This window comes from Camarhynchus parvulus, chromosome 1 (assembly GCF_901933205.1).
Source record: "Camarhynchus parvulus chromosome 1, STF_HiC, whole genome shotgun sequence".
Taxonomy (NCBI): Eukaryota; Metazoa; Chordata; class Aves; order Passeriformes; family Thraupidae; genus Camarhynchus; species Camarhynchus parvulus.
In genome coordinates this window covers 60,206,828-60,232,028 of record NC_044571.1, presented here as the reverse complement: position 1 = coordinate 60,232,028, position 25,201 = coordinate 60,206,828, and the positions used below count along the sequence as shown (strand labels likewise).

The window sequence follows — 25,201 nt, the reverse complement described above, 5'->3', positions numbered from 1 at the left end:
ATTACCCAACACATCCACACACACGTACTTGTCAAAGCTAATGGCATTCTTTCTGCTGAACCTGACAAATTCCAGTCCTCAAACTAAACAAGAATAAATCTTAACCAAATGTTGACATTTTACCCTCCTCCTGGGGCTCCTCTCCAGAGATCATAGAAATTTCTTTTCTGCAGCATCCTCAGCCGTAACAATTAGTTCTATCAACCCTGCAGAAAGCAATCAGCCTAATTGTACAGGAAAGTAGAGTACTCATCCAGAAAAAACACTGGTAAAGTAAAATGCACCTCTAAAAATTCAATTCTTATTTTGCCATCATGGTGTAACAACTCGATAAGCCTTTCTAATTATAGATATTCCTCTGGGGATATTTGCCATCATTTGCCATTGCTCTAAAATTTAGAGATATGTTCCCAATGATCAATTACTTAATATGCTCTGTAATATATTCAGCTGTGTGTCTTACCTACTTAGCCAAAATATCCAGGGAAAAAAGCTTTGTATGTGAACCCTTGAGCATCACATTTGGCTGCTGGACTAAGTGTTGTAATGCTGATGACAAAGGAAGAAACATTTCTCCAGCAATCAAGGCCTTTTGATACAATTTCCTGGCTTCTGAGGAAAATAGAAAGTGGGTGGTACAAAAGCTCACCTGGCTGTCCCTTCAAAGGTCTCCTTCATTGTACTGTTCTTCTTCAGGCTTTATGCTTCTAGTATCCTTGGATTAAATTAAAAAAAAATCTTAGTTTTTAATGAAACATGTCTGTGGTTGTGGAAAAAAACCCCTTAAAAATTCAAAACCTTAAAATGCCATACACCAACAGTGAAATAGTGAAGAATGAACAGCTGTCTTCAGGAAAGGAAAGATAGGAAACATTACATTGGTTTAATTTTATGGGGATTTTAATACTATTTCTTTCAAAGAAGAGAGTTTTATCCTATTTAATATTCCCAAAGAAATGATGACTTGGCTGACCCAGATCCTTTACAGAGAGACAAAGTCTCTGATACCTCTCATTTTTGGTATAGTTCATGATGCAGCAGAGTTGGAAATAAAGGTTCAGTACAAAAAGTTCCTCCAGAGAAGTTATTTTGTTTTATTATTGCAATTTCATGAGAAACACAGGTGAGGGAGAGAATATGACGATTCTTAATATTTCACATGTCCACTGAGGAATTTTCTCAGAGCAAAAGAAAGATAATTTTCTGTCTCCCAAAAAATAAAATAAAAAAAATTGCTTTTAATAGCTGGAGGCATCAGAACTTTACAGACAAAAAAAGCTTTATTTTGACACATGGATTTTCTCACTCCTTTTCCTGTTTTCTCCCCTATCCTACTGGTGGGGAGGGAGGGAGCCACCAACTGTGTGAGTGCTCACTTGATAGCAAGGGCCAGTGCATCACAGCCTCAGATCCAGTTAGGGATGTGCAACAACTATAAATATAGCCCCTAGATAGAATTGGCAGTCAGTATTTGGTGGATCTAGAAAAATGTAAGTACTGAATTAAAATCCTTATGGAGGATTTGGGAAGGTTGAGATTTGGTGGTGTTTCAGGAGACTGAATGCATTGGCATTCTGATGTTTTAGCGTCTGTTTAACATCTGTGACACTGAATAAAACAGGGCTGGAGGCTGATCCTTTTTCCTAAACACAGCTAGTACAGACTCATACATATGCTGCCCAAGACTAGCCTCCAGTGGGCTAGAAGTAGCTAAGTGGCTGAGTGGATCCTAGTGGAGGCAATATGCATGTCCTTAACAAACTCCAAGCATCCTGAGAGCCTTAGGTGGTACTGCCATGATGCTAGAACTTGATTATTATTTTGGGCATATTTCAGCTCATTGCATCTGAAGCAGTGTAAGAGCTGGGTTGCAGCCTGTGAAATGTTGTGTTTTAGCAGCATGAAACTGAAGGGCGGATGAATGACACACTGGATATCACACAGAGCCTGTGGGGTGGGTTTGAGATTTCTGGGATAGTGATGAAGAGATGTTTAGAGTGGACAAGGTAAGTCTGGTACACTAGTTAATACTGACTTTCTGAGGGTCATGTCTGGCATGAACCACCCTTAGAGACAGACCTGGATGTTGTCCTGGATAGAGTTAGTTTGGATTGACCACAACAGAGCTATGAAATAAATGAGCATGGAAGCAACAAAAGTGATCAAGCTTCTAGCACTTGGGTTCATTTCACATCCCTCTTTTTTGAGCAATACAGATATAAATATTTAGATTCTGCAGTTACTGTTTTCAGCCAAAAGTTTCTAAATTTCAACAGGAATACGACACTAGATCTGAATTTTACATAACATTATAGGACTGAAGACACAGCAGCAGTGGCCCCATTAATTATAATCAATTTTTGTAATTAAATATGGGTTATTAAGACATCAATCTGCGTGGATAAGAACACTCCAGATGTCAAAGCTGGATTTTTACCAGATAGGGTGTCTGTAGGCACAGCTGTTATCCCACAAATCTTTGCAGTCCTCAGACATTACTTTGGCTATAATTTCTGTGCTACTTCTAGTGCTCCTGCATCTCCTGTATCGATCTTCCAGTTCTATGGAAGGGAGTAAGCTTTGTGCTTGCTTTCATTTGCCAGCACTCTGTACATTAAACACGTATATACATTTGTGAAGGGAAGTGGTGCAAGGGACTATGCACCAGTTCATCCCTTTACAACACACTGCCCTTGCACTCCCAAGTCTGCAGAATGGTTTGTGTACAAATGAAGATCATCTCTGCTGCAGAGCACGTTAGGAGGGACGGGGGGAGGAGAGACCATTGGTGCTGCCTTCTTGAGGCAGCCCTAGGAGATGGGTCCTAGGAGGTGGATATGGAAGCTCTGGGAGGTGAGCTGCTGCTGGCACGGTCCCAAGGAGCATTACAACCACCATGCAGCCTGTGGCTTTCCATATGGCACTTTACTTTACTCCTTCCCCTGCATGTGTGGAGAGTGCTGTAAGACCTAGGTGGCCCAGGCAGTCAGGAAACGTGGCCAGTGGCGTGTTTCTAGTGTAGCTCGACCAGCTGAGGACAAAAAGTGATGACATCTGCACGAGTGGAGCTGAATCTCCTTAGTTCTGCTGCATTAACCTGGAGTAGCATTGCTAGTTCTTTTTTGCTTGAGTTAGAAGTTGACAAACATCTTTTATTTGCTAAGGATATTTAAAATGTTGCTGGTGATCTCCAGCCCTGCAGATCCCATAGATACACCACCACTGGTTAGATGTGATCACTCAAAGGATCTCCATTCTCAGTAAGTAGATCATGTATTTGTCCTCTGTTCAGGTAGAATTAGGAAAGTCGAAGCAGTTTTCTGATTGAGCAGAATTGAAAAGCCAAATTGGAATTTTTCAGGACCATTGCCTTAAGATTTATCTGAAGGTTAGTTTTTAGTTTCATCTTTCCTTGTACACTCCTGCAAAATAGAAACCAAAAACCCCCTTGTGAGAGACTGGACTACGACTCGAAGCAAATGCCCATTTGTGAAGGGTGCTTTGCTGAGACCAGGTTTGCAACTCACCAAGAATGAGATGAATTTTTGGGTGTGTAATGACAAACCTCTGGTCTGCAAAAGACAGAAGGGATGAACTTATAACAGCCAGATTCTACAAGCTGGGCCTTGTGGCTGATAAGAGGGTGGTGCTTTCCACCATGCCAAATTGCCTGCTCTTACACACACCCCACACAGATAGATAGATCAAGAGCTTCAATCATCACTTTGACCAACAGCAACACTCAAGTCTCATTGTAAATCCAGGGGTGGTAGTTATGTTTCTTCCTACTCTTACCCTTTCTTTCTCTTTCTTCCCTTTTTTTTCCCCTTGCACATTTTAAGTGATATCTTTATGCTTTCATATTGGCATAATACTATAGATAATAATAACCAAAATGGCTATATAGCTGCTTTCCATTGCAACCAAATTGTTCATATATATATAAATATACACACACATATTTGCAAAAACTGATCATTCCGTGTTTTTTTCACTCTAATCTGCCTCAAGAGATTTATTAACAAGAACCTGCATTACTTTCACCTTCAGGGGTAGGTAACAACACCCCCAAGAGTTATTCCCTCTGTGATAGGGAAGTGCTGGGTTAAAAAAATGTCAGAAATATATCAGAAATATATGTCAGAAATTATCAGAAAAATGTCAGACCTCCCCATACTTCTGCACAAACTGTTGTCACCTGGTTTATTAGTGCAGATCAGCTTTGCTGCCACCCTGCGACCTCTGTCTGCCTGGGTGCTGTGATTGAGATGATGAAACTTGAGCTTCAGCTGGTGGATGCCTCAGAAACCAGAATATGTATTGGCACGCCTGCCAGCCCAAAGTTCAGGAAGGGGAGGAGTTTACCAGGAACTGAAACTGATTTCTGGCAGCTCCAAAGTTTTGAGTGTTCCCCTAGCTATAGCAGCAATACTGGTTTCTGCCAAGGCAAGGTACTTGAAAAACCATGTCTGGGGTTGGAGGATGGAGGGAAGGCAGCAGGTACAGGACAGCTACTGCCTTCAATACTCCGTCTTCCTCTCAGGGTAACCCTCATGGCAACAAGGAAACGGAGAAGGGTGAAAACACCCAGAAGCTGACAGCATCTGAAGAGAAACAAGGAGGCCAAGCATCAGCGCACCAACAACAGCAAAAGCAGTAGTAAGTAACGAGGAGCCTGACTAAGATTATCAATGCAGATTACTACCTGCACTGGGTGCCCATTTTCCAGCTTACTCGAGGTATATACCTTTAAAGGTAAAAATACTTTACAGAGAGCCTGAATGTGGCTGAGCATACAAGCAGCATGTTGTCATCTCCTTGGAGCTTCCTACATGGAACCGAAGTTGTTCTGGCAGGCTTCTCGACAGCATGGCTTACACCCTGTGCCATAGCAGTGGCCAGTTCTGTACCTTGGATACTGGCATACGTGGTGTCTGGCATCTTTTTTCAAAGTTTCTTGGCATCTTTTTTCAAAGTGAAATTTCAAATCTGGTTCTAGCTCCCTGTTTTCTGTGCCTCCTAATATTTCATCCTGGAAAGTCTAAAAATACTTACTTTGGCTTAAGAGATGGATATAGGCTGCATTCCAACACTGCTCTGAATGCAGTCAAGGACACAGAACAGCTTCCAGGAAATTCATGCTCACAAAACTAAAAGTAAAGCTTCAGCATTTGGTGCTTTATTGGAATCTATGCTTAGTCCCTCTCTTGCTTTCCAGTGACAATCCTGAGATAACTTGTATAAGCTGTGTCTTGCAGATATAATACAGAATAGAAACTGAAAGCTATGTGTTTGTGTTTTATGCATGTATGTTTAATATAAATATACTTAGATGACCATAGCTAAGTGTTTATTCCTTTTCACGATATGTGCTTTTTCTGAGTTCCTAGTAACAGTGCACGTAATGCTAAGATTATTATTATTATTGTTATGTGCTGATTTTGCTTAGCTTGCTTCTTCCGTCTTTCAAAGGGCAGCTGGCAAAACTGCAAACTGTTTCAGTTTCCTTTCCCTTCTTTCTGGGTGAAGAAGGTGGAGCCACCTCTGGAGGAGGTGTCAGGCAGCTGATGGTGAGCAGAGATCAGCAGCTTTCCACTGAAACCTGTGAATGCTTCTCCATTGGGTAGCAATGATACAGGGACTTAAAAGCTGAGTCCTTTTAAAATCCATCAGCACTTTAATGACTGACTTTCAGGAGAGCAAACAACAATTCCTTAGTTGCTGTCTATTTTCTGCTACTTCCAAATATGAAAAAAAGTTATCTGTCTTGCCTGGTGTCACAGTGCCAGGTATCCACAGTACAGCAAGGACAGCCCCAGTTTGTTTATGTAGCTGTGATGTGTGCATTTGTTGTCGTTCGGGTTTTTTCAGGGGGAGGAGGGGGCAGCAGGACCAGTGGGAGATTCCCATTGGCATAACCATGTTTACCCAGTTTTTCTGGCATATGAACCCCCTGGTAAAGGTTAGGTGAATAATTAATCAATTGGTTTGCCAGAGCTCCCTGCAGAATTTAAGGCCAGAGCACATAATCACACAAATCCCTGTTCCCTCTTTCATCTTACATGATTCTTGCAGACATAAAGCTGTTGTGCATCCACTGCAAAGACGGAGCACTATCTTCTGCTATGTGAAAATATTCTCTCTGTGTCTTCATAAAGTACTAACAAAGAATTAGTTCCTAAATATCAAATGTACAAATTAAAGTCTGCATTAGTATTCAGTTAATGAGAAGAGGGATGAGGGAAAGGCAGGTTGGAATAGAAACCATGTAATATGAGTGGGAAACTAATACTCTAATAAGAAATGAAGCGAATGAGAGTGGGGTTTGCATCCTTCCCTTTAGAAGGGGGATGCTACCTGGCAGTTTGAATGGGATGAAGCAACTTAAACTGCGTTAGTTAAGGAAATTGCAGTTTAAAGGAGAAGGTAGCATCTGAAATACTGAAACAGAACAGTGGAGATCTTCATTCTTCAAAAAAATTGTTTCATTAATTATTACTTTGTTCATTTTCTCAAGCTACATTTCAAGAAAGATTTCAGATTAAAATATCATTTTAGCAGGGATAAATCTGACTCAGCTTTTTCGCTTCCAACCCCTTTTAATATGACCTTTAAAACTAAAATACCTCAGGTTCAGGTTTTCAGGTTCTGGGATAACAAGAGCAGCTGGAGAGCTGCAGTTACAGGGTGGCGGTAGGAGGAAAAAAGCACAGACTAACATTACTAAAGGATTTCTGCAATATGCATAGCAGAGGGAACATGAGGGGCCCAAACAGGATACCTCTGTGCCAAGTAGTGTCTCTATTCCAGCTTCTGCTTGCTATTTTTTGAAAACAGACAGGGGTATGGTTTTGCTGCCAGCAAAGCAGGAGTTGGAGTCTCTTTTGAAGGCTCTGTGTGAATTGTTTCAATGCAAACTCTCTGTCTCAGGCTGTGAGAAAAATTGGGAGTGGGAAAACATCTCAGGAAGACCTTAGGGTCAGATCAGGTGACCTTTTGTTTAGATTAGGCACAGGAAATATGCGTGGGATGTCGCATGTTGCAGTCCTGTTCAGCACTGGATATTCAAACCAGACTATTAAAAAAACAAGGTAGGCAGCTGGTATTAGAGTTAAGATAGTTTTGGTTTGGAAAAGCCCTTATATGATATGTCAGGGGTGAGAAGTGACAATAAAATGGTCCCAATTAAGAAAAGTCCTTGTTCAAATGCAAAACTGAAGCCACACTTTGTACATCCCCATCCAGTTATACATAGAATGTCGTTTCAGGCCATGGAGAAAAAAGTCACCAGGATGACAAGAGCTTGAAACTGCTTTTAATAATAAGCTTGCATTTAAGTGGCTTCACTCTGTCTGCTAAGTGCCATGAAATTAACTTGCAGAAAGCAAATTCCCAAATTGCCCTTGTTCATACCTATTCAGAAACAAAAGTCTGTACAGAAGAAAGGTGGAGAAAAGTGGGGAAATTAGAGGGTGAACTATAGCTAGTGCCTGAAAAAGAAACTGCTGCCCCCATTCAGCAGTCTGCCTTTAGCGCCTTTAAAGCTGCCAAGAATAATATTGGCTCTGGTAAAATCCATTAAAAACTGAAATTCAAAATAATAAAGCCTGAAGATATATTGCTGCACAGCTGGTAACAGTCCCTCATCATTTTGTTTGAAAGGAGAGCAGACTTGCTAGAATGCTTGACTCAAGAAATTGTATTCTTTGACCACTGGAGCCAAATCTATCAGAACTTTCTTTCCTTTCTTTTCCAATCTTAATCCTGAATTTAGAAAAAACAAAACAACAAAAACCAAACCAAAATATCTATGGTGTTATAAGACCCTCATCCTATTGCTGACAGGCTATACTTAGCAGTTCTGATTTTTTTTTCTTTCATGAACTAAAGTTTCTTTAAAATAAAAAAAAAAAAAGTTAGTCAATGTTCTGGTTTGAGAGCAAACCCAGTGAGAGACTCCAAGTCAGAAATGCAACTTATTAGGGAAAGGAAAAAGAAAAAAAGAAAAAAAACCAAAAACCAAAATACATGCAATAATACAAAAGAAAATCACTGACAGAATTAGAATATAACCTGACACCCTGTTGGTCAGGGTGTCAGTAGCAGTCCAGTTGGATTGGTGGCTGCAGTCCTCCTGGAGTAGCAAACATGGTTCTGGTGCAGTCCTCCTCTGAAGATCCAGTGGGAAAGGCTTGTTCCTTCCCAGCCCCAGACTATATCCAGGTGGGGATAATTAGCTCCTCCCCCTGGGCGGAGCATCTCACAATGTGCTGATGTCATGCGGTGAGTGACGTGGTGGGTCCAGTAAAGAGAACTGGCTCCTGGAAGGAGTTGTCTCTGAGTCATGCAGCAAGGCATTGATGGGCCCATTAACAGGAAACAAGGAAAAAACAATGCCCCTCCTGGTTTTGATAGTGGGACCTTGGAAAATGCTAAAGATAGATTCTGAAAATGTTAGGCTTTGTGTTTTCTCAGATCAGTGCATTCACGTAAGCAGTATGATAAATGATATAATTGTTAGATGTGATGATTGTTTAGTAATTAAATATAATTATTATATAATCATAGGAAGAATCATGAGAAACTACACTGGGAACTTAAGAGAGCTATGTTTAGCTAAAAATCTATGTATACAATAGAACAATATAAGTTTAATAATTAACATGTAAGTTATATAATGATAGAATATAAAAACACGTTCCTCTTCAATGTATGGGGATCAGATCTGAGGCGAAAGCGCCCCTGATTCCCAGAGCTCTTAATAAAAGCACCTACATATAATTGCCTGTGTGATTATATGTCTCCGCACGCTAACAGTTTCAGCAGCTTTTGAGGATGGGAACGGAATACATCTTTATATTGTAACCTAGGACAGTCTACAAAACTGTAGGCGGATTTTTAGCAAAATACTTGTTTTGCCCCCTGCCCAGCTACTGCTAGGAGTGCAAGACAGTTAATTTGAGTTATGGAAAATCTGTTCAGAGTTTAGCTCTCCACTTGCTGCACAGGAGAAGTCTCCCAACCCTCTGTCTTTCAAGCTGATGTACTGATGTTTACAGCCCAGTGGAGCACTTCAGAGACGCCCAGCTTTACCATGGTCAGTAGCCAGCGTTTTCTCCAGGCACAGGATTGGTGTCAGGGTCTGTGTAAGACAACAAATGTACTGTCAGTCTGGATTGGGGCGGGGTTACTGTGCCATATAAACTTGAGGGAGGGAAGGAAGTCCTTCCATATTCTGTATTAGAAGGCTTTTTTGGAAGAGCTTGCTTTGCACAAGCCCTGATATGTTGTCTTGATGAGGAGCTGTGGCAAGGTGATGCATAAGGAATGTATGGGAGGATGCTGCATTTGGGCAGGGGCAATGAAAGGACAAATTCTCTGATGCAGAGACAGCGGAGGAGGAAATACATTGTTGTAAAGAAAAGAGGCAGGGAAGCAGAGATGAACATGCCACTAGCTCAAATCTCAGTGTTCATGTGACACAGCATCTGACCTGCTGAGCTCTGCAGGCACACTGGCAAGCCTGACATGCAGCACATGCACGGCCCTGCAGGGGAGAGCTCAGCTCAGCACTTGGTGCTGCCAAGGCCAGCGCCTGGCCTGCCCATGTATGATGCTCTGTGCTCCTCAGGGTGAGTGATTACCAGGTGCTCCAGCTGGCTCTGGCATGCTCCCTACATGCCTACATCCCTCTCTCTACATCCTGATCCTGTGCTGCACTGAGAGAACTGAGCTGCTCTAGCAGCGGGGACGGCATAAGCAGGGCCATGTCTGACTTTTCTAGACTTAGCTGGGTCTGATGCTGATCTACAGCCCTGCTACAGTGAGCTCTGCCCCTCTAGTGTTATCTGACTAATGGCATGTTAGTGTTTCCAGCGGAGAGGAAGCTGTGCTGTGAGCCAAGTTTGGGCTGAGAGCTACCCCTTGGCTCCCTGATTTGATCTGTCAGGGTGGCAATTTCCTTGGATCTTCAGAAGTTGGTTGAGATTGTCCCAAACAGCGTACGGCTGAAGCACCTGCTCTTCTTTCTGATGTGGTAAGACCACAACAAGCTGCTGAGTCTGAGCCTCATCTAAACTGTTGGAAGTTCAGTTCCAAGTTTCAGTTTTAGTCTTTTAGCCAAATTTTAACTTCAGGAGTTTCGCTACAAGCATGTGGATAACAGCAGAACCTCAGGTCTGTTTCTTTCCTGCAGATTTCTGCTTCTTACTTTCTCCTGGGCTGCTCTCTGCTGCCCTCTCCCTTCTCACTCTTCCCCCTTGCAAGTTCACTCCTTCAGGATTTAACTCTTTGCTTTAATCCTCACAATGCCAAAAATGTTGTCTGTTTTAATGAAAGGGACCAGATACAGAAGTGAGTTACCCTGGTTTAATAATCTTCCAGACATCTTTTGAACTGTGTTAATTAAGTGCATTCCTGGCCTGTGGCAAACACAGGACAAAATCCATGGAGGTAGACTTTTGATGATAAACATTTCCTGCTAATGTAGTTCATTTTCTGCCTCTTGTGTTAAAAGCACATGTGCAGTGAGGATAAATCAGATGGTGTGTAATGCTAAGCCCCAGTAAATCACTTTTGTCTCTGAGCTGCAAACTGGTAAGATGATGTCACTGATAAAGATGGAAAGCCAGAGTCCCAGGCCTGCATGTAAGGTTTGTGCACTCTCCTCGAGATCTGCTTATGGCTCTGTTGGGACACAGAGCATATTGCTCAGCTGAGGTCTAGAATTGTGGCTGTCAATTATCATTAGCATCTGGCTTTGTGTGCATTGCAAAATAGGGATACCTACAGGACAGTTATCTGCTTGCTGGGATTTGGCATCTTGTAACCCTTTAATTTGGCAGCTTCTGTGCTGCTCAGCAGCATGTGGCTGCTCCATCAGGCATGGGAGCTTTGGTGAAAACAATACTTTGTGGTGGTGTGGACTTGACAGCTCTTAAAACAATTCCTGAAAAAGGAATGCAAAGTTCAGCTTAGTGTATCTTTGAAGGAAATTCAAGAGTTTGCTTTGGCAGTTTGATCTCTTTTAAATTCAGTCTTAACATACTATCTAATGCAGTATCTCACCCTAGGTCCCTCCTCCGACTGAATCTGGCTGTGCCTCCTTCTCAAGCTTTTGTCATTTTTGTTGCTCTCCAACTTCATTCTCCTTATTTTCTGTCTGTTATGCAGAGTACTCTGCCCAGCAGAGCAAGACATTTGGCTTTCAGCTCTGTGACATTTGTGTACCAATGCACCCATGGTATAAAACACAGGGGAATTGGATGCAGTTTATAACATCCATTCCTTTTCTAACTCTTTAAACTATTTCACACTTCATTTGAATATCTCTCCTGTGGTAGATGGCTGGAGTGGACCCCAGGAAAAACTGAAGAGCACAACTCTGCAAAACCTATTACCAGTGAGCAGCAGTCCTCATGGGTTTTTTCAATTTTAGAAATAAACGATTTTATACAAACTTGAAAGGAAGTAGAACAAAAATTGCTATCATCAATGCCTTTAAAGCACTGAAGAGGTGTCCTTGAGCTAGTTAGAAGAGTAGACTTACACATATTCAAAATTCAAGTTTTCAGACATGGTGTTCCTAATACTGATCACTCAAAGTGTAAACTATCGTTACAGATTATCTATGGTGTTATTGCATGTTTCTCCTGACTGAAATGTTTTATATCTCTCTCTGTATGTGCTGGTTTTGGCTGCAGTAGGGCTTATTTTCTTCATAGTAGCTGCTCTGGGGCTATGGTTTGGATTTGTGGCTAAAAAGTGCATTGATGTCACAGAGATGTTTTGTTACTGCTGAGCAGGGCTGACACTCAGTCGGGGCCTTTTCTGCCTCCCACACCACCCCACCAGAGAGCGGGCTGGGGGTGCACAGGGAGTTGTGGGAGCTGTGGGACAGCTGACCCCAGCTGGCAGAGGTGTATCCCATAACATATGGCATCCCCTCAGCGTACATAGCTGAGGGAACTAGAAGAAGAGATGTACAAAGGGATGGTGTTTGGCTTCCCAAGTCACCATTACGTGTGGTGGAGCCCTGCTTTCCTGGGGATGGCTGAACACCTGCCTGACCATGGGAAGTGGTGAATCCATTCCTGCTTTACTTGTGTGTGCAGCTTTTGCTTTACCTGTTAAACTGTCTTTATCTCAACCCATGAGTTTTCTCACTTTAACCCTTCTAATTCTCCATCCCAGGCCATGGGGGCTGAATGAGCGAGCAGCCGCGTGGTACCCAGTTACTGACTGGGGTTAAACCACAATGATATATTGCTACATAGGCATTTAGAGTCCCACAGCTGTGGTATATTATGTGTATCTGCTTGAAAAATCATAGGAGGTTCCTTTTTTTTTTTTTTTCAATATAGATACATCCTCTTATTGGGTTACAACTTTCTTACTCTCATTAATATCTGTTCAGTCTGTGTAATGAGTCAATACATTCCCATTTTCTGCAGAGAAAATAAAACAAAAAACACTCATCAAGATTAATATGATCCATAAAGGCAGAAGATGATTTGTCTTTTTTGAAGAGCTATAACTGGGGTAAGATGTGCTTTCTCCCCCTTCCAGTGACTTCTGTATTTGTATTTATAAAACAACTCTACCTCAAAGATAGGCTTAAGTCTTATAACAATTAGAACCATTATTAGGGAAACTGTAAATTTAAATTCTTTATAATCTTTTCTGTCTGTGGATTTTGAAGCACTTCATATATTGGTATAAAGCACAAAATTCTGCAGACCACTGATAGCTTCAAATCTTCACATTTCCTTAATTGCTCCCCAGGTAAGGAGGATAATTTGCTCCAGACTTATGGCTACTGTGGCAACCCAGAAACTGACTGGAATATTAAATTGACAGGCTGTAGCAGGTTTTATAGGCTTAACTGGATCAGAGGTTTTGCCTGAACAAAGAAATGACATAAAGTATCCTGCAAACTGGATAAAAACACAAGTTGGAAGCAGGTGGTGGGTTTTTGCATTAGCTTTCTTTCCTTCAAAAAGAGAATCTCAAGAAAATAAGGAATATTAGGTGCCGATTTTAGAACTGGTAGGGCAGGTGGAGTTTCTCAGGCAACAGCTCATTTGGCTTCCCCTCCTGTAGGGTTAAAAGGCAAGGAACCAGTTTGGATCCTGACTTTCACTCCTCACACAAGAAATTTACCGTGTACTTACTCCTCCTTCCCCCTGATCAGAGAATCATGGAATGATTCTTTAGGAGACCTTAAAGTCATATAGTTCCAGCTCCCCTGCCATGGGCAGGAATCCTTCCACTAGGCCAGGCTATTCAGAGCCCCATCCAGCCTGGTCTTAAACAAATCAAGGACAGGGAATCCATAACATCTCTGGGCAACTTGTGCCAGTGCTTCACCACCCTCCCAGTAAAGTATCTAACCTAAACCTGCCCTCCTTCAGCTTAAGGCCATTCCTGATCCCAGTACCCAAACCCACACTCTGGCATATCTTTCCAGAGACCAAGGTGAATACTATAAATTTAGATAAACTCAATAATGCTCCCCCGTGCCCTTTTTTTCCTTATTATTTCTAATAATAAGTAAAACAAAGCATTAGATAAAAGACAAAGTAAAGTTGGTGTCCTGTTCTCCCCATCCTGCCCCCACTGAAGACTTGGCATCCTCACTTTCTTTGCCTTTATTTCAGTAAATTGAAATGAACTTTTCTTTTAAATACTGTTTTAAACACAACAACTCTTAATCTGCTGGAAACAGATGGTAAATGTACTGTCACCTCTACCTCTTTGGTAAACTGATTGATCTTTGCTGTATTTCATGTGCAGTCCTTCTGAGGTGCTGAAGATGAGGCCACTGTCAGGTACCAGAAGAGAGGCCCCCACCTGGCTTCCTGGGGTGTGAGCCTTCCAGCCAAAACGCAGAAGCATATAAAGGAAATGATTCATGGCAAAAGGGCTAGACTTGATACCGTGATTTCTCATACATGTTCAGACAAGCCAAGGTCTTTTTTTAAAAAATTGATTATAACTTAAAACAAATCAACCAGACAAATGCTGTTTGAAGTCATCAAAGTACATGGTATAAAAACTCTTCTGCCCTCTAGTGCTGTGAAGCAGCGTGATATCTAGATGCACTGATTGATTTTTGGGAGAGGAAGATATGTAGCATTGCAACCCACAATTTCAGCCACTTTTATCACTGCCAAAGGGAAGGGAGGGGAATTTAAAAGGTACTTAATAATTTTTGTGTATGAACTTGAGAGAAATATGATCTTAATATCTGAAACAAAAACAAAAGCTATAAAAAAGTCTTGAAAGAGATACATTGTGTAGCAGCTTGTTAAAGGCACTTTGGGATAAATTGGAGGTGCTACCACTCAATCAAATGGAGAAAAATCTGAAACAACATCATTGATTGGGAGTGTTATGCTATAAGGGAGATGTGTTGTCAAAGCTTCTTTTAAGTACTGTTTGCAGTTGTGTGGTGAACACCACTGGGACATTGCTGCCCTTTTCACTCCAGCCTTGGAGGGTCTGGGAGATGTGCAGAACAGTCTCACCGTCTCGGGGGCACCAGAGTATGCCAACAGAAAAGATCATATTAAATGGCACTATTAAAGCTCACGGCTCTATCTTTACTAGTTTAATCTCATAAATTAATCCACATCCTCCCTGAATAAGTCTTCAAAGAGAAAGAGGTAATTGGATATAAATACTCTCTTACCAAATCCTGAATTACAGTGATACGGCAGCAGGCAGCTTTGGGCACTTTGATCTCTTTGCATGATTTTCATTCCCCTTTTAAGCCTTAGTCTTGGGCCTTATTGTTTCATTACTTTTCCACTGCCAACTTCTCTCTCTGCTTACTAGTTTGTCCTCTAGCCGCTCCCTGTGGCCCTTCCTGAAGAGGCTCAGCCTTCAACCCTTATTATTCTTTGCTAGCTGTTCTTCTTGTGCTTTCCCTACAATGAAGCCAGATGAAATATTTGTGCCCACACATGCATATAAAACCCTGCCAAGACTCATGTGTGGGGCCACCTGCTGCTTAGTGCATTTCTGGTAAACCTGCATCCCCATAGCACAGCTTCTGATAAGTGGGAGCTGTGTAAACTCCTACTCACACAATACACCATGGAGATAAAGCCCTTTGTCTTCTCCAAGTGGAACTGACAAGTTTTCATCACTCTTTTGATCAGCTCGAGTCTCTTAATACACTCTGAACCCTGGCTTGCCTCTTTGCTGTCACATTAGATTGATAGCTCCTTGAGACAGCAACTGCATTTTGAATTAAGTCGGGCAAAACAGGCCCCTTGTCCTGATTCAGTGAGTCGCACCTTAGGCGTGACAGCAAGATGAATATGCCCAAGGAATTCCTAGTGCTGAAAATGAAAGGCTGACAAGGAAACTGAGGCTCAGGCTGAGAGTAAGTCACCTGGGTCCATCACAAACAGTGTGACTTTGCACACTCCTTGGACAACTTTTGGGCAGACTGCTTTAAGTCCACAAGGCACTTGGAGCCCACAAGGTAAGGGTTGGGACTGCCAGCACCAGTGCTCTTCCCAGTAAACAGTGGTCTTCCACATGGGACATTGTGATTCAAGGAAGTGATTTGATTTGAAATGCATGAGATCTGAGGTCAGCAGTCTAGAGTAAGACCTGAATAAGAGCAGCAAAGGCTATCTAAAAATTCCTGAAAATATTACCCTTGGTATCTCCTGCCAATTACAAATATAACAAGAACTCCTTAGAGTACTTACCAAAAATTCCTAAAGAGCTGAATCAGAATAAATACTAGTTTTTCTATGAAGTTGTTTGCTACAACAGCAGAAAACTGACTTTAGTGATGAAGGAACACTTTCTAGTTCTGATTTTGTGTGAACAGGAAAAATAAGAGTGTATTCTTTCATTTTAGTGTTGGCTCATATGTCTTGGTAACTCCAAATGAAACCAGAAGAAAACAGTTGCAGCAAAGTAAGTTGAGTTGTCTAATATTATAATACATTATTTCTACTTGAATAACTTTGGCATTTTAGCATTTTATTGCTCTTGCAATTTTTATCCTCATTTTTACAATGCTTTTATATGTACAGATATAACAGTAATGCCAATGCTATGAGCATCCTCCATGATCATATAGCTTTTCTTAAGAGTGACTCATCATCTGGCTTTACTTCATGCAGAATAAATCTTGTTGGAAGGGTTTTGGTAATTTCAGTGTGGGAGTTGTTCAAGACGGCTTCTGCAAAACTATGTTGGAATTAGCTCTATCCAGCTTTTACAGGATTGAATTCATATTGGGGAACCTTGAACAGTCTCAAGGTTAGGAGGAGGAAGAACAAAAAATATAAATAAGAAATATTTTTGAAAATACTCCCATGTGGAAACAAAAGCAACTGCAGACACTGTTGGTTCTTGAACATGCATTTGAGTGTAGGTGGTTCTTCTACTGAAGCTGATAAAAGTAATTTTAGGTGGAAAGTATTTGTGGATATATGTTCATTTTTGCTTAGCTTTGAGTCTTGCTGGTGAAAGTAGCTAAGCAGGAGAACCCTGAATCTCTACCAGAAAGATCAGGCATATGTTGAAGGCTTTTATTGGCAAAGTTACAGCCAGAGTCAGATGTGAAATAAATTCTATATACAGAGGTGACTGACTGAGCACAGCAGTTCTACGCACCTGGGCATTGATTTATGCAAGACATGAAAGCTGAAGGAGTGTGAGTCAGTGCTTCTCATGTCGTGAGTCCTTGAGGAAGCAGTGCAACCAAATCCTTTCTTCTCAAACATTGTGAATTTGGCTGAAATGCTTTACCAGTAGGCTGGTATGGGTTGGGTTTCCTTTGGTTGCAAGAAAGAAAATGGACTTATCATGAACCAAACTATAATATTTTTGAAGGAAGAATAGCTGCAGATCATCTTAGACCTGACTATGATGTTAACAGCAAAGGTACTGCTGCTCTAATAAAGATCTGTTTGCACTTTGTGGTGCCAGTGTGGAAGGTCTGAAGCATGTCAAGTATTTCTGTCTTGGATGCTGGCAGAAATAGGACCTCACTGGATGCAGTCTCTACTTAAATGCTTGTTTTAAAGGTGATATAAAAAGCTTTTGGGTCTCTTTAGAGGTTTACCCAAATACTGGCTTTGTCCTCTTAGGGGAGGGCTGGTGTTAGCCTCCAATAGCCATAGCCAGCCATTAGGATGCACAGTTAGTAAGGGTGAAATAAGCTCCTAGAGCAACTGAAATGCTAGGGTAAAACACAGCTCCTCTTCCCACAGGCTTTGTTGGCCTTGCTATTTAAAGGAATTGTTGTGCTTTTCCCTCTGTCAGTGGACAAAGAGAGAAGTTAAATCAGCCATCCTGGAGCATATGGCTGCACCCCGGCTGTATTGACTTGCACTGACTGCACTGGGAGCTTGCTGCCCATCTCACATGTGGGTGCCTGTGTTGAAGTGTCTTAATTTGAAGCTGATTCATGCATTCCTCCTGTTTTTATTTAGGGAGCATGTGGTTGGGAGGGAAAATTGCTTTTCTTTTCCCTGCTGAGGAGCATTACACCACAAGGATTTGCCTCTATGCAGTAATAACATCTTCATCGTAACAACTTCTGCTTTACCTGAAGGAATAAATACTGTGGCACTTACCTATAGGTTCCCAGGGGTTAAAAAGCAGTCTATTAGCAGTCTCCTAGCTGGTTTTGGCTTTACTTTTGGGGTTGAGTCCTAGGATTGCCCACCATTACAGTCTCAAGTTAGGGAAAATGTTTGCCCTATTAACTAATTATTGCAGTGACTGTGTAGCCTCTTGTGGAGGTGTCTGCATCTCTTGAGAAGCAAGCTGGTTCCTGGATGGTCTTCAGGATTACATGCAATTAGCAGTAATGGCTGCTTGTTAGTATTCCTCTAACTTCCATATATTTATTTCTTTTTATACCTGCTCAGTTGCTAAGAAAGAGCTCGAAGACCTGGAGCAATGGAAGAAAGAACACAGGCCAGGGCCAATTATGCTGATGCCACAGAGACTGGGTAAGACATGGAAATCAGCAATTGAGAATTGCAAAATTTAATTTTCCAAGACATGAGACATTTTAACTTTTTCTCTCTACTTATTAAAAGAGATTCAGTTTCAATAAGGGCTGACATGAGTCTATTGTATGTGCTCTGTGCTTCTTGATGATCATGGCAAAGAAGATGTTTCTGAAAAAAAACCAGCACAGATTGTCACTCAAGAAATCTGTCAAGGGCAGAGTAGAAAATCTGTACTACCATTTGGGGAAAACAGGTGGATTGACCCTCCTGCTGTTTACACTGTCTGTGGTTGATGTCTCTGAGGGGCCCACATTTGTCATTAGTGTGCAGATGGACAGCATGTTGGAGACCCTCCAGTTACCCATAAGAAAACTCCTCTGTGTCTGTGTGTGCTTTCCTGGCTGTTGCTCCTGAAGAGGCAAAAGTGATCCCTGCAGCTTCATAATTTGCAGGCTAAATGTGTGTGAAGCCCTGTATTACCAGTTTTTTGAAGATAACAGACAAGTAAATGAAAAACAGGGTAAAAAGCTGCAAAAACTTAAGACACCCTGAACATAACTGATGTGGTTGCTAAGATAAGCAAGATGTTTTCTAGATGGGTAAGAGGAAGTGTAGGAGATAGCTTAAATTGTAACCACTATAAAGTACTAAATTCAGTGATATTTCAGACTTAGTTTTAAAAAGTTTTAGAAAAGAAGACCTGTCCTTCTTTACGTTGGCTTTTGTAGGAGAATTTGGGATGCACAGTGCAGGATGTGGTCTGCTTTGACCTGCAAATTAAGTTCTTTCTCTGCCAGGCTACACAAGATAAGTTTGTGGTGGTGTACAGTGTATAAAAATAGACAGCAGGTGGGAGATAGAGTAATTTGAACTGATTCCAACCCAGAGCTGATTTTTGGCTCAAGGTGATCCTGGTCCCACATGTTCTGCCCTGCAGCTGAGTCACAGTTGTTTGCAGTGGTGGCGATGCCCTGTATTCAAATCGTGCAGTTGTGTGGCCAGACATAGTCTTTGTGAGTTCACATGTAACATCTGCTTCTTGCTTGTGGATAGTTTTTAGAAGACATACTTCTGTCACAAAAAGACCATAGAGCTTTTTGCTGAAGAAAGTGAAATCTGGAAAAAGAAATTTGGCATATTTGGTGTGTGCTGGCTGGCTGTGTGACTGAGGGTGTCCTTAAAGCTGCAGGGACTGAGTGTTAGGAGTCCTAACTTCTGGCCCCACTGCATTTAAAATCCTTCTGGGCAAAGAAGAAACTTAAGAGGGGGAAAAAAAATAAAGTAAGAAAATGTGATGTCATTAGTCACTCTCTAGCTGCCACTTAGACTCCTGGAGGCTGAGACACAGGTACTGTGTTCAATGCCTCTGAAAAGAACTGAGGTGCAAAGATTATTAGAACATATCACTCCCACAGGAACAAATTTGGAGCTGAAATGGCATATCTAATTTCATCCCTGTAGGTGCTCATTAGGAGAAAAAAGTATCATGTGTTATTTTCTCAGAGTGATTTTAAGGGACTACACATCTAGTCCAAATCACTAAGTAAAATCTCTAAATAAAGTTTCTTAAGTTTTTTAACGCTTGTGGTTTCCACAGGGAAATAAGTATTCTGGATTTCAGCTCTGTAATATTTGACTGGCAAACTTTCAGGCATCATGGAGAGATGAGAGCAATGAAGGATACAAGTTCTACTCTCCTCCATAAGCAGCAAGTAGAGCAACAAATCATGCCTGATAAATGCAACAGTCTCTTTTCTGGTATTATTATATATGATCACAACACCCTCTGACTTCAGTGAAGCATTTGACACATCACAGCCAAGGCAACTTGAATGAATTAAACCTGTTTGAAAGGCTATAGGCAATTTCTAATAATGATCAGAAAAATGTTTGTTCCGAGACAACATCCACTAGTACCAGCAAAAAAACTACCGTGCACAAAAGAAATTTTGCTATTAAAAGGCTAAAAAAGGAGAAAGATTAGGCATTTAAGAGGTTTCAAAACCTGTTTAGCAGTAGTTTTATTTTCCAAACCTGGGGAAGAGACACTCTACAATGCCAGCTGTATGCTTATTGCTACTCTAAGCTTATTGCTTGTGTACTGTATGGCCATTCTCTCTGGACAACTTATCTTAGGGATTTATTTGTGTCCCTAGAAATGTTGCCACGCTTAGGGTATTGATCTCCCATTCACCGAATGTCACAAAAGCACCTAAAGATTAGTTACCTTCCATTAGTAAATGGAGAGAGCTACCTTTAGACAAGAGTGATCCCTCCTAATATTTCTTACATTTCTGAAAGGTCTTGCAATTCATAGAATGGTTTGGGTCTGAAGGCAACTTAAATATCTTTTAGTTTTAACCACCCTACCATGGGCAGGGACACCTTCCACTAGACCAGGTTGCTCAAGGCACAATCCAACCTGGCCTTGAACACTTCCAGAGATGGGACATCCACTGCTTCTCTGGGCAATCTGTGCCAGTGCCTCAGCACCTCACAGTGAAACATGTTTTTATTATATTCAATCTAAATCTCTCCTCTTTCAGTTTAAAGCCATTCCTTCTTGTCCTACCACTATATGCTCTTGCAAAAATTCCCTCTCCAGCTGTCTTCTAGGCCCTTTCAGGTACTGAAAGGCTGCTAGGAGGTCTCCCTGGAGCCTTCTCCTCTCCTGGGGGAGCAGTCCTGGCTCTCTGTCTTTCTTCTCAGGAGAGGTGCTGTAGCTCTCTGATCATTTTTGAGGCCTTCCCATGGACTCAATCCAGCAGGTCCATGTCCTTCTTCTATTGGGGACTCCAGAGCTGGGTGCAGCACTGCAGGTGGGGTCTCACCAGAGCAGAGCAGAGGGGCAGAATCACATTCCCTTGACTGGCTGCCCAGGCTGCTTTTGATACAGCCCAGAATATCAGGCACCTAAGGTAGCACAGATTGGTCCAGCTGCTTCGATAGAATTAGGGAGGCACATAGAGGGAAATTTCTCATGAAAACAATAAATTGGGGAAATACAGCCCCCATCCTCAAAATGGAGTGAGGGCTGTCATTATTTTTTGCAACAACTGAAGGGGATGAATTAATTCCCTTCCTACAGCAAGAAAATACTTTGGGAAATAAAGCAGAGTAATAGAATCAAAGTCACTCCCTCAATCCCTTGAGACCAAGTATCACTTTCTTTGTGTGGTTGGCTTCTTTGTTTGTGGGGATTTTGTTTCTTTTTACTGAAGGCTGAACATTATGGCCAGAGCTTTAGATGTTCACAAAAGAGAATCCGTGGCTTTGGAAAAGGATGATTTCTACTACCTGGATATGAATGTGAGGTCTGTGGGAAAGGCTTTTACTTCCATTTCAGAAAGGGGATTCTTCCCTGAACCCCAAGACATTACTTAGAAAATATTAAAATGATAGCATCCCATTGGAGCTGGCAGAGTCCAAGATCCTAAATTTTATAAAAGATAAGCTTTTTAGCAATAGAATTTCTGGCTGTATGTGTGTGACAAACTGAGCAAAGGTGGGGATAGCTGGATGTGAAAATGAAAACTCACCTGCAAAGCATGACTGATTTTCTGAAAATGGAATAGTTCCTCAGTAAACTGATCATATGTTGTAGGGACATATTTGTTGGTAGAGTGGATGATACAGTGGGTGCTCTGTAAATAATAGGCAAGTGCTTTTGATGGATGAAAAAAATGATCAAAAAGGTCTCCTATCTGTTCTCTTTAATGTCAGACAGCTACTGTAGTTATGAAAAATTTCCTGTATATGCATACATCCAATCTGTTGTATTGCTGTATTCTGAAATGACTGGCATTTGCATGTTAAAATGCTCATACAAAGTGCCATTTATATTTTTGGGTTTTTTTAAGGTGGAAACGAATCAGAGGCTCGAGTACGACAAAATCAACAAATGATTCTCATGCAATCTAAATACCAGAAAAAGGTCAGTAAGAATAAATGTGTTTGTTTATTTTTAGAACTCAAAAGAAAGCTTTTCCTGTAGTGTTTTGTATGACTATAAAATGAACTCACAGCTGCTTGACAGGAGAAAGTCATGAAACCTGAAGGAAGCAGCAGAAAATCAGATACTAATGTTCTGCACCAAAGAAAATGAGAAATCTTTCCATAAATATGTAACAATCTGTATCACAGATGATATCTCAAATAACAGCTAGAACAGTTGTAAAGCCGGTTAAATGCCTTGCTGTATCTTCCAGCATGCTGCTTATGCTTGGACTAATTGATCAATGTACCACCCTGTGCCGTGCTTATGTGGAAATGTTGTTCCTGTTACAAGAGGTATAAATGCTTGCAAGTTATCAATCAGCTGTGTGAGTCCTTGCATGGATGCCCATTTATCAGTCCTAGATTTTTCAGTCTTCTTAAAGCCAATATTGCAGTAGCTGTTGCACAGCCTGCCTTATTCAGTCTTATTTTAAGTAAAAAAAAAAATCCAGAAACTTTCCCCTAACACATTTTAGATTTGAAAGATGTGCACTATAGGAGTCAAGTTACCTTATGTGTTCCTTGTATACATAAATACGTAAAATAACTTCCTATGTTTATGTCACACAGCACAAAAGAGAAGAGTACGTAAAAGCAAAAAAGGCAGCTGAAGAAGCTGAAATCTTGAAAAAGAAAGCAATTCAGAGAGAAAAGGTAAGTCTAGTTACTGCAGACTTGAAGCCCATATAACAGTTCATGTCTTGATGTTTGATTTTGCTGAGCTACATGGAGCTGGCTAATTAAATTAAGTAGCCCTGGATGGTATTGAGGAATTAGGAAATTTAGTTTTCCTTCTCTTCGTAGCTGACTGAAGGATGCCTGCCCAGGGTTTCTGGGGGCTTGAGTTTTCCTTTGGTTCACCAGAAACTCCAGACTTTCAGTTGCATCTATCTAGCAGAGTTAGCAGAAAGGGAGGTCAGGAGTAAATTGTGTGCAGGTTATATGGTTCACTTTGGCATGAGCTCCCTCTCAAAGATTGGATTGTAGCAGTTGGCACAAAGACCTTATAGAAATCCATAATTGCCTGTGCACATGGGAAGAATACTAGAAAATCCAGCCTGTCAGGATGGAAAAGAAATCCAAATCATGGAAAAGTCAGTGTAGTCTACCTGCATTGTGATGAGAGCACCCTGAAATTCAGCTGCCCCTCCAGCCCTTCTATGGCCCGCACATCCAAGTGTCTTGCTAATAGGTCGGATCACACTTCCTTCTAATACTCTGCATATATTGACACCAATGATAGCTCACTGGAAAATTTTCTTTTATTATTTTTAATTTTTTTGCTTTCTCCAGTTACTCTCATAAAGCATCTCCTTCTTTGTGCTGTGCAACCCTTTGTAAAAGTTCATTTGTGTCTCCTTGGTGGTAACCAAGAAGTACTGGCTTGAGAATGCAGTATGGAATTTAAATGAAAAATGAAAGGAGAGGGAGCATGATACTGATGTGCTCATTAACAAGGAGAGAAAGGGAGATTTCAGGTTTGAAAGTTTTGTCTCCACAACAGAAAAAATGATTTTCAGTGCAGAAACTGAATGTTGAGAGTTAATTAAAAAGTCATCGATACTGGTTGGCGTGCAAGGGCATGCATAAACAAAAATTATTGGAATATGATCCCAATATTACCGGGTTGAACGTGCCTGGGCTTGTCTGGCCCTCGCTGCCTGACCAAAGGCGGCAGCCGTGGTGTTACACCCCAGAGATACCTTTGGTTAGTTGTATGCGGCAGCTAGGCTCTTGGAACAAGTCCAGGCAACAGAACTCAGGCTCGACCTCTGAGGAAGAAGCTTTAGGCGAGGCGAAGAGGAAAAAAGGAGATGGATCCGGCTAGGGGGTCATAGTCCAGAGTTTATTCCTGGGCACGCAGGCCTCTGAATGTAGCGACAACCCCGACCGGATCCCGACCGCATGGTCCAGTGTCTTTTTAAGCTCAGGGCAAGGGGGAGGGAAGGGGTAGGTGAGCTACCAACCAGGTAGCGCGGGGGGGCTCAGGAGACAAATGACACCTGGATGGCCCAATTGTCCCCAGGGCTGAGAGGCATCTTTTGAACTTGACCTATCAGACGACGGCCTTGCTGACCTTCTGAGATTGATGGACAGCTCTCAGCAGGAGGCAGGGAGAGGGGACAGGGGAAGTGGGAAAGCCAAGACAGGACACTGCTTCACACTGTAACAAAAAATAACTATTTGCTTCTAGGTGAGGGTTAGTCTGCTCCTGGTCTCTCAGTGGTTAGTATTATACTTCGGGGATAAGCGTATACACAATAGTTTACAGGGACAATAAATACTATTTCCTGAAAATGTTAGCTGTTACCATCTCATGTGTAGCTCCAGACACAGTGATGATAGCAGTGGAAGAGAGTAGATTAATTATTTAATATATGTTGTTTGCCTGTGGGCATTGGACAAGAAAAATGTTTCAAGACTGCTATAATTTCTAGTTACACCTGGAAAATATATTGATGTATCAGGTTTGTTTTCATGCTCTTTAATTTCCTTACCTTCACTCCCACAGGTTATAAAATCTTTATAGATGTTGTAGATAGTAAAACTGTAAGTATCTGTTTTTGCTGAAGGAGGATGCAACATTGCAGCAAATATCTTTGCCAAACAGACTAATTTGACTAAATAAACATATACCCACAAAGCAATCACACTAAACAGAGGTGTGTGAAAAGGAACTCTTAGTTTGAATTTGTTTATTCAGACTGTTTTCCACAATAGTGATTGAGCTGATGGAGATTTCTTCTTGGAAGATGATTAGGTATTAAATATTCAACCTTGTGTTTAGGAAGAGCATGCTGAAAAGCCACTGGAAAGTGCCAATTTGGCTATCTCACCCTGTCTACAGATGAAAGGCTCCCAAGACCCGAGAATGACATGGATCCTAGTGGTGCTGTACAACCAGTGTTGGGCTCTGTTTACCAAAGGAAAGAAGCTTTTTATTTGAAGTGATAGATTTGTATTCAACTGCACCTGTAGGGCATTGGCTGAGAGCATGTCTTTCTACAAGTTCACAGGCTGTCTTTTCTTGCTGGCCAGCCCTTCTTTTGCTCAAGGTTATTATTCATTCAATAAAAAACAAATTGTGTGACAGTCTGAGAAGAGATAATAGCTAGCTAGCTTTATCAGCAGGAGCCCTGGAACTTTCACAGCTGGAAAGCTTCTTTGCCAGCAGACATGAATGGTGAAACCCTACAGACTAATGTGTGATG

At 41.5% G+C, this 25,201-nt stretch overlaps 1 protein-coding gene across 1 annotated transcript in view; it reads left to right on the top strand.

Annotated features, from left to right (window-relative positions):
• The first annotated feature begins 4,465 nt into the window (after window positions 1–4,465).
• The window catches only part of EPSTI1 (epithelial stromal interaction 1), a 48,843-nt gene continuing 28,107 nt past the window's right edge, over window positions 4,466–25,201 (top strand). Inside the window, exons 1-5 of the mRNA XM_030956002.1 lie at window positions 4,466–4,659; window positions 15,881–15,939; window positions 17,907–17,990; window positions 21,854–21,927; window positions 22,560–22,643. Coding sequence (XP_030811862.1) covers window positions 4,466–4,659; window positions 15,881–15,939; window positions 17,907–17,990; window positions 21,854–21,927; window positions 22,560–22,643 — 495 coding nt within the window. The remainder of the gene's footprint in view (window positions 4,660–15,880; window positions 15,940–17,906; window positions 17,991–21,853; window positions 21,928–22,559; window positions 22,644–25,201) is intronic.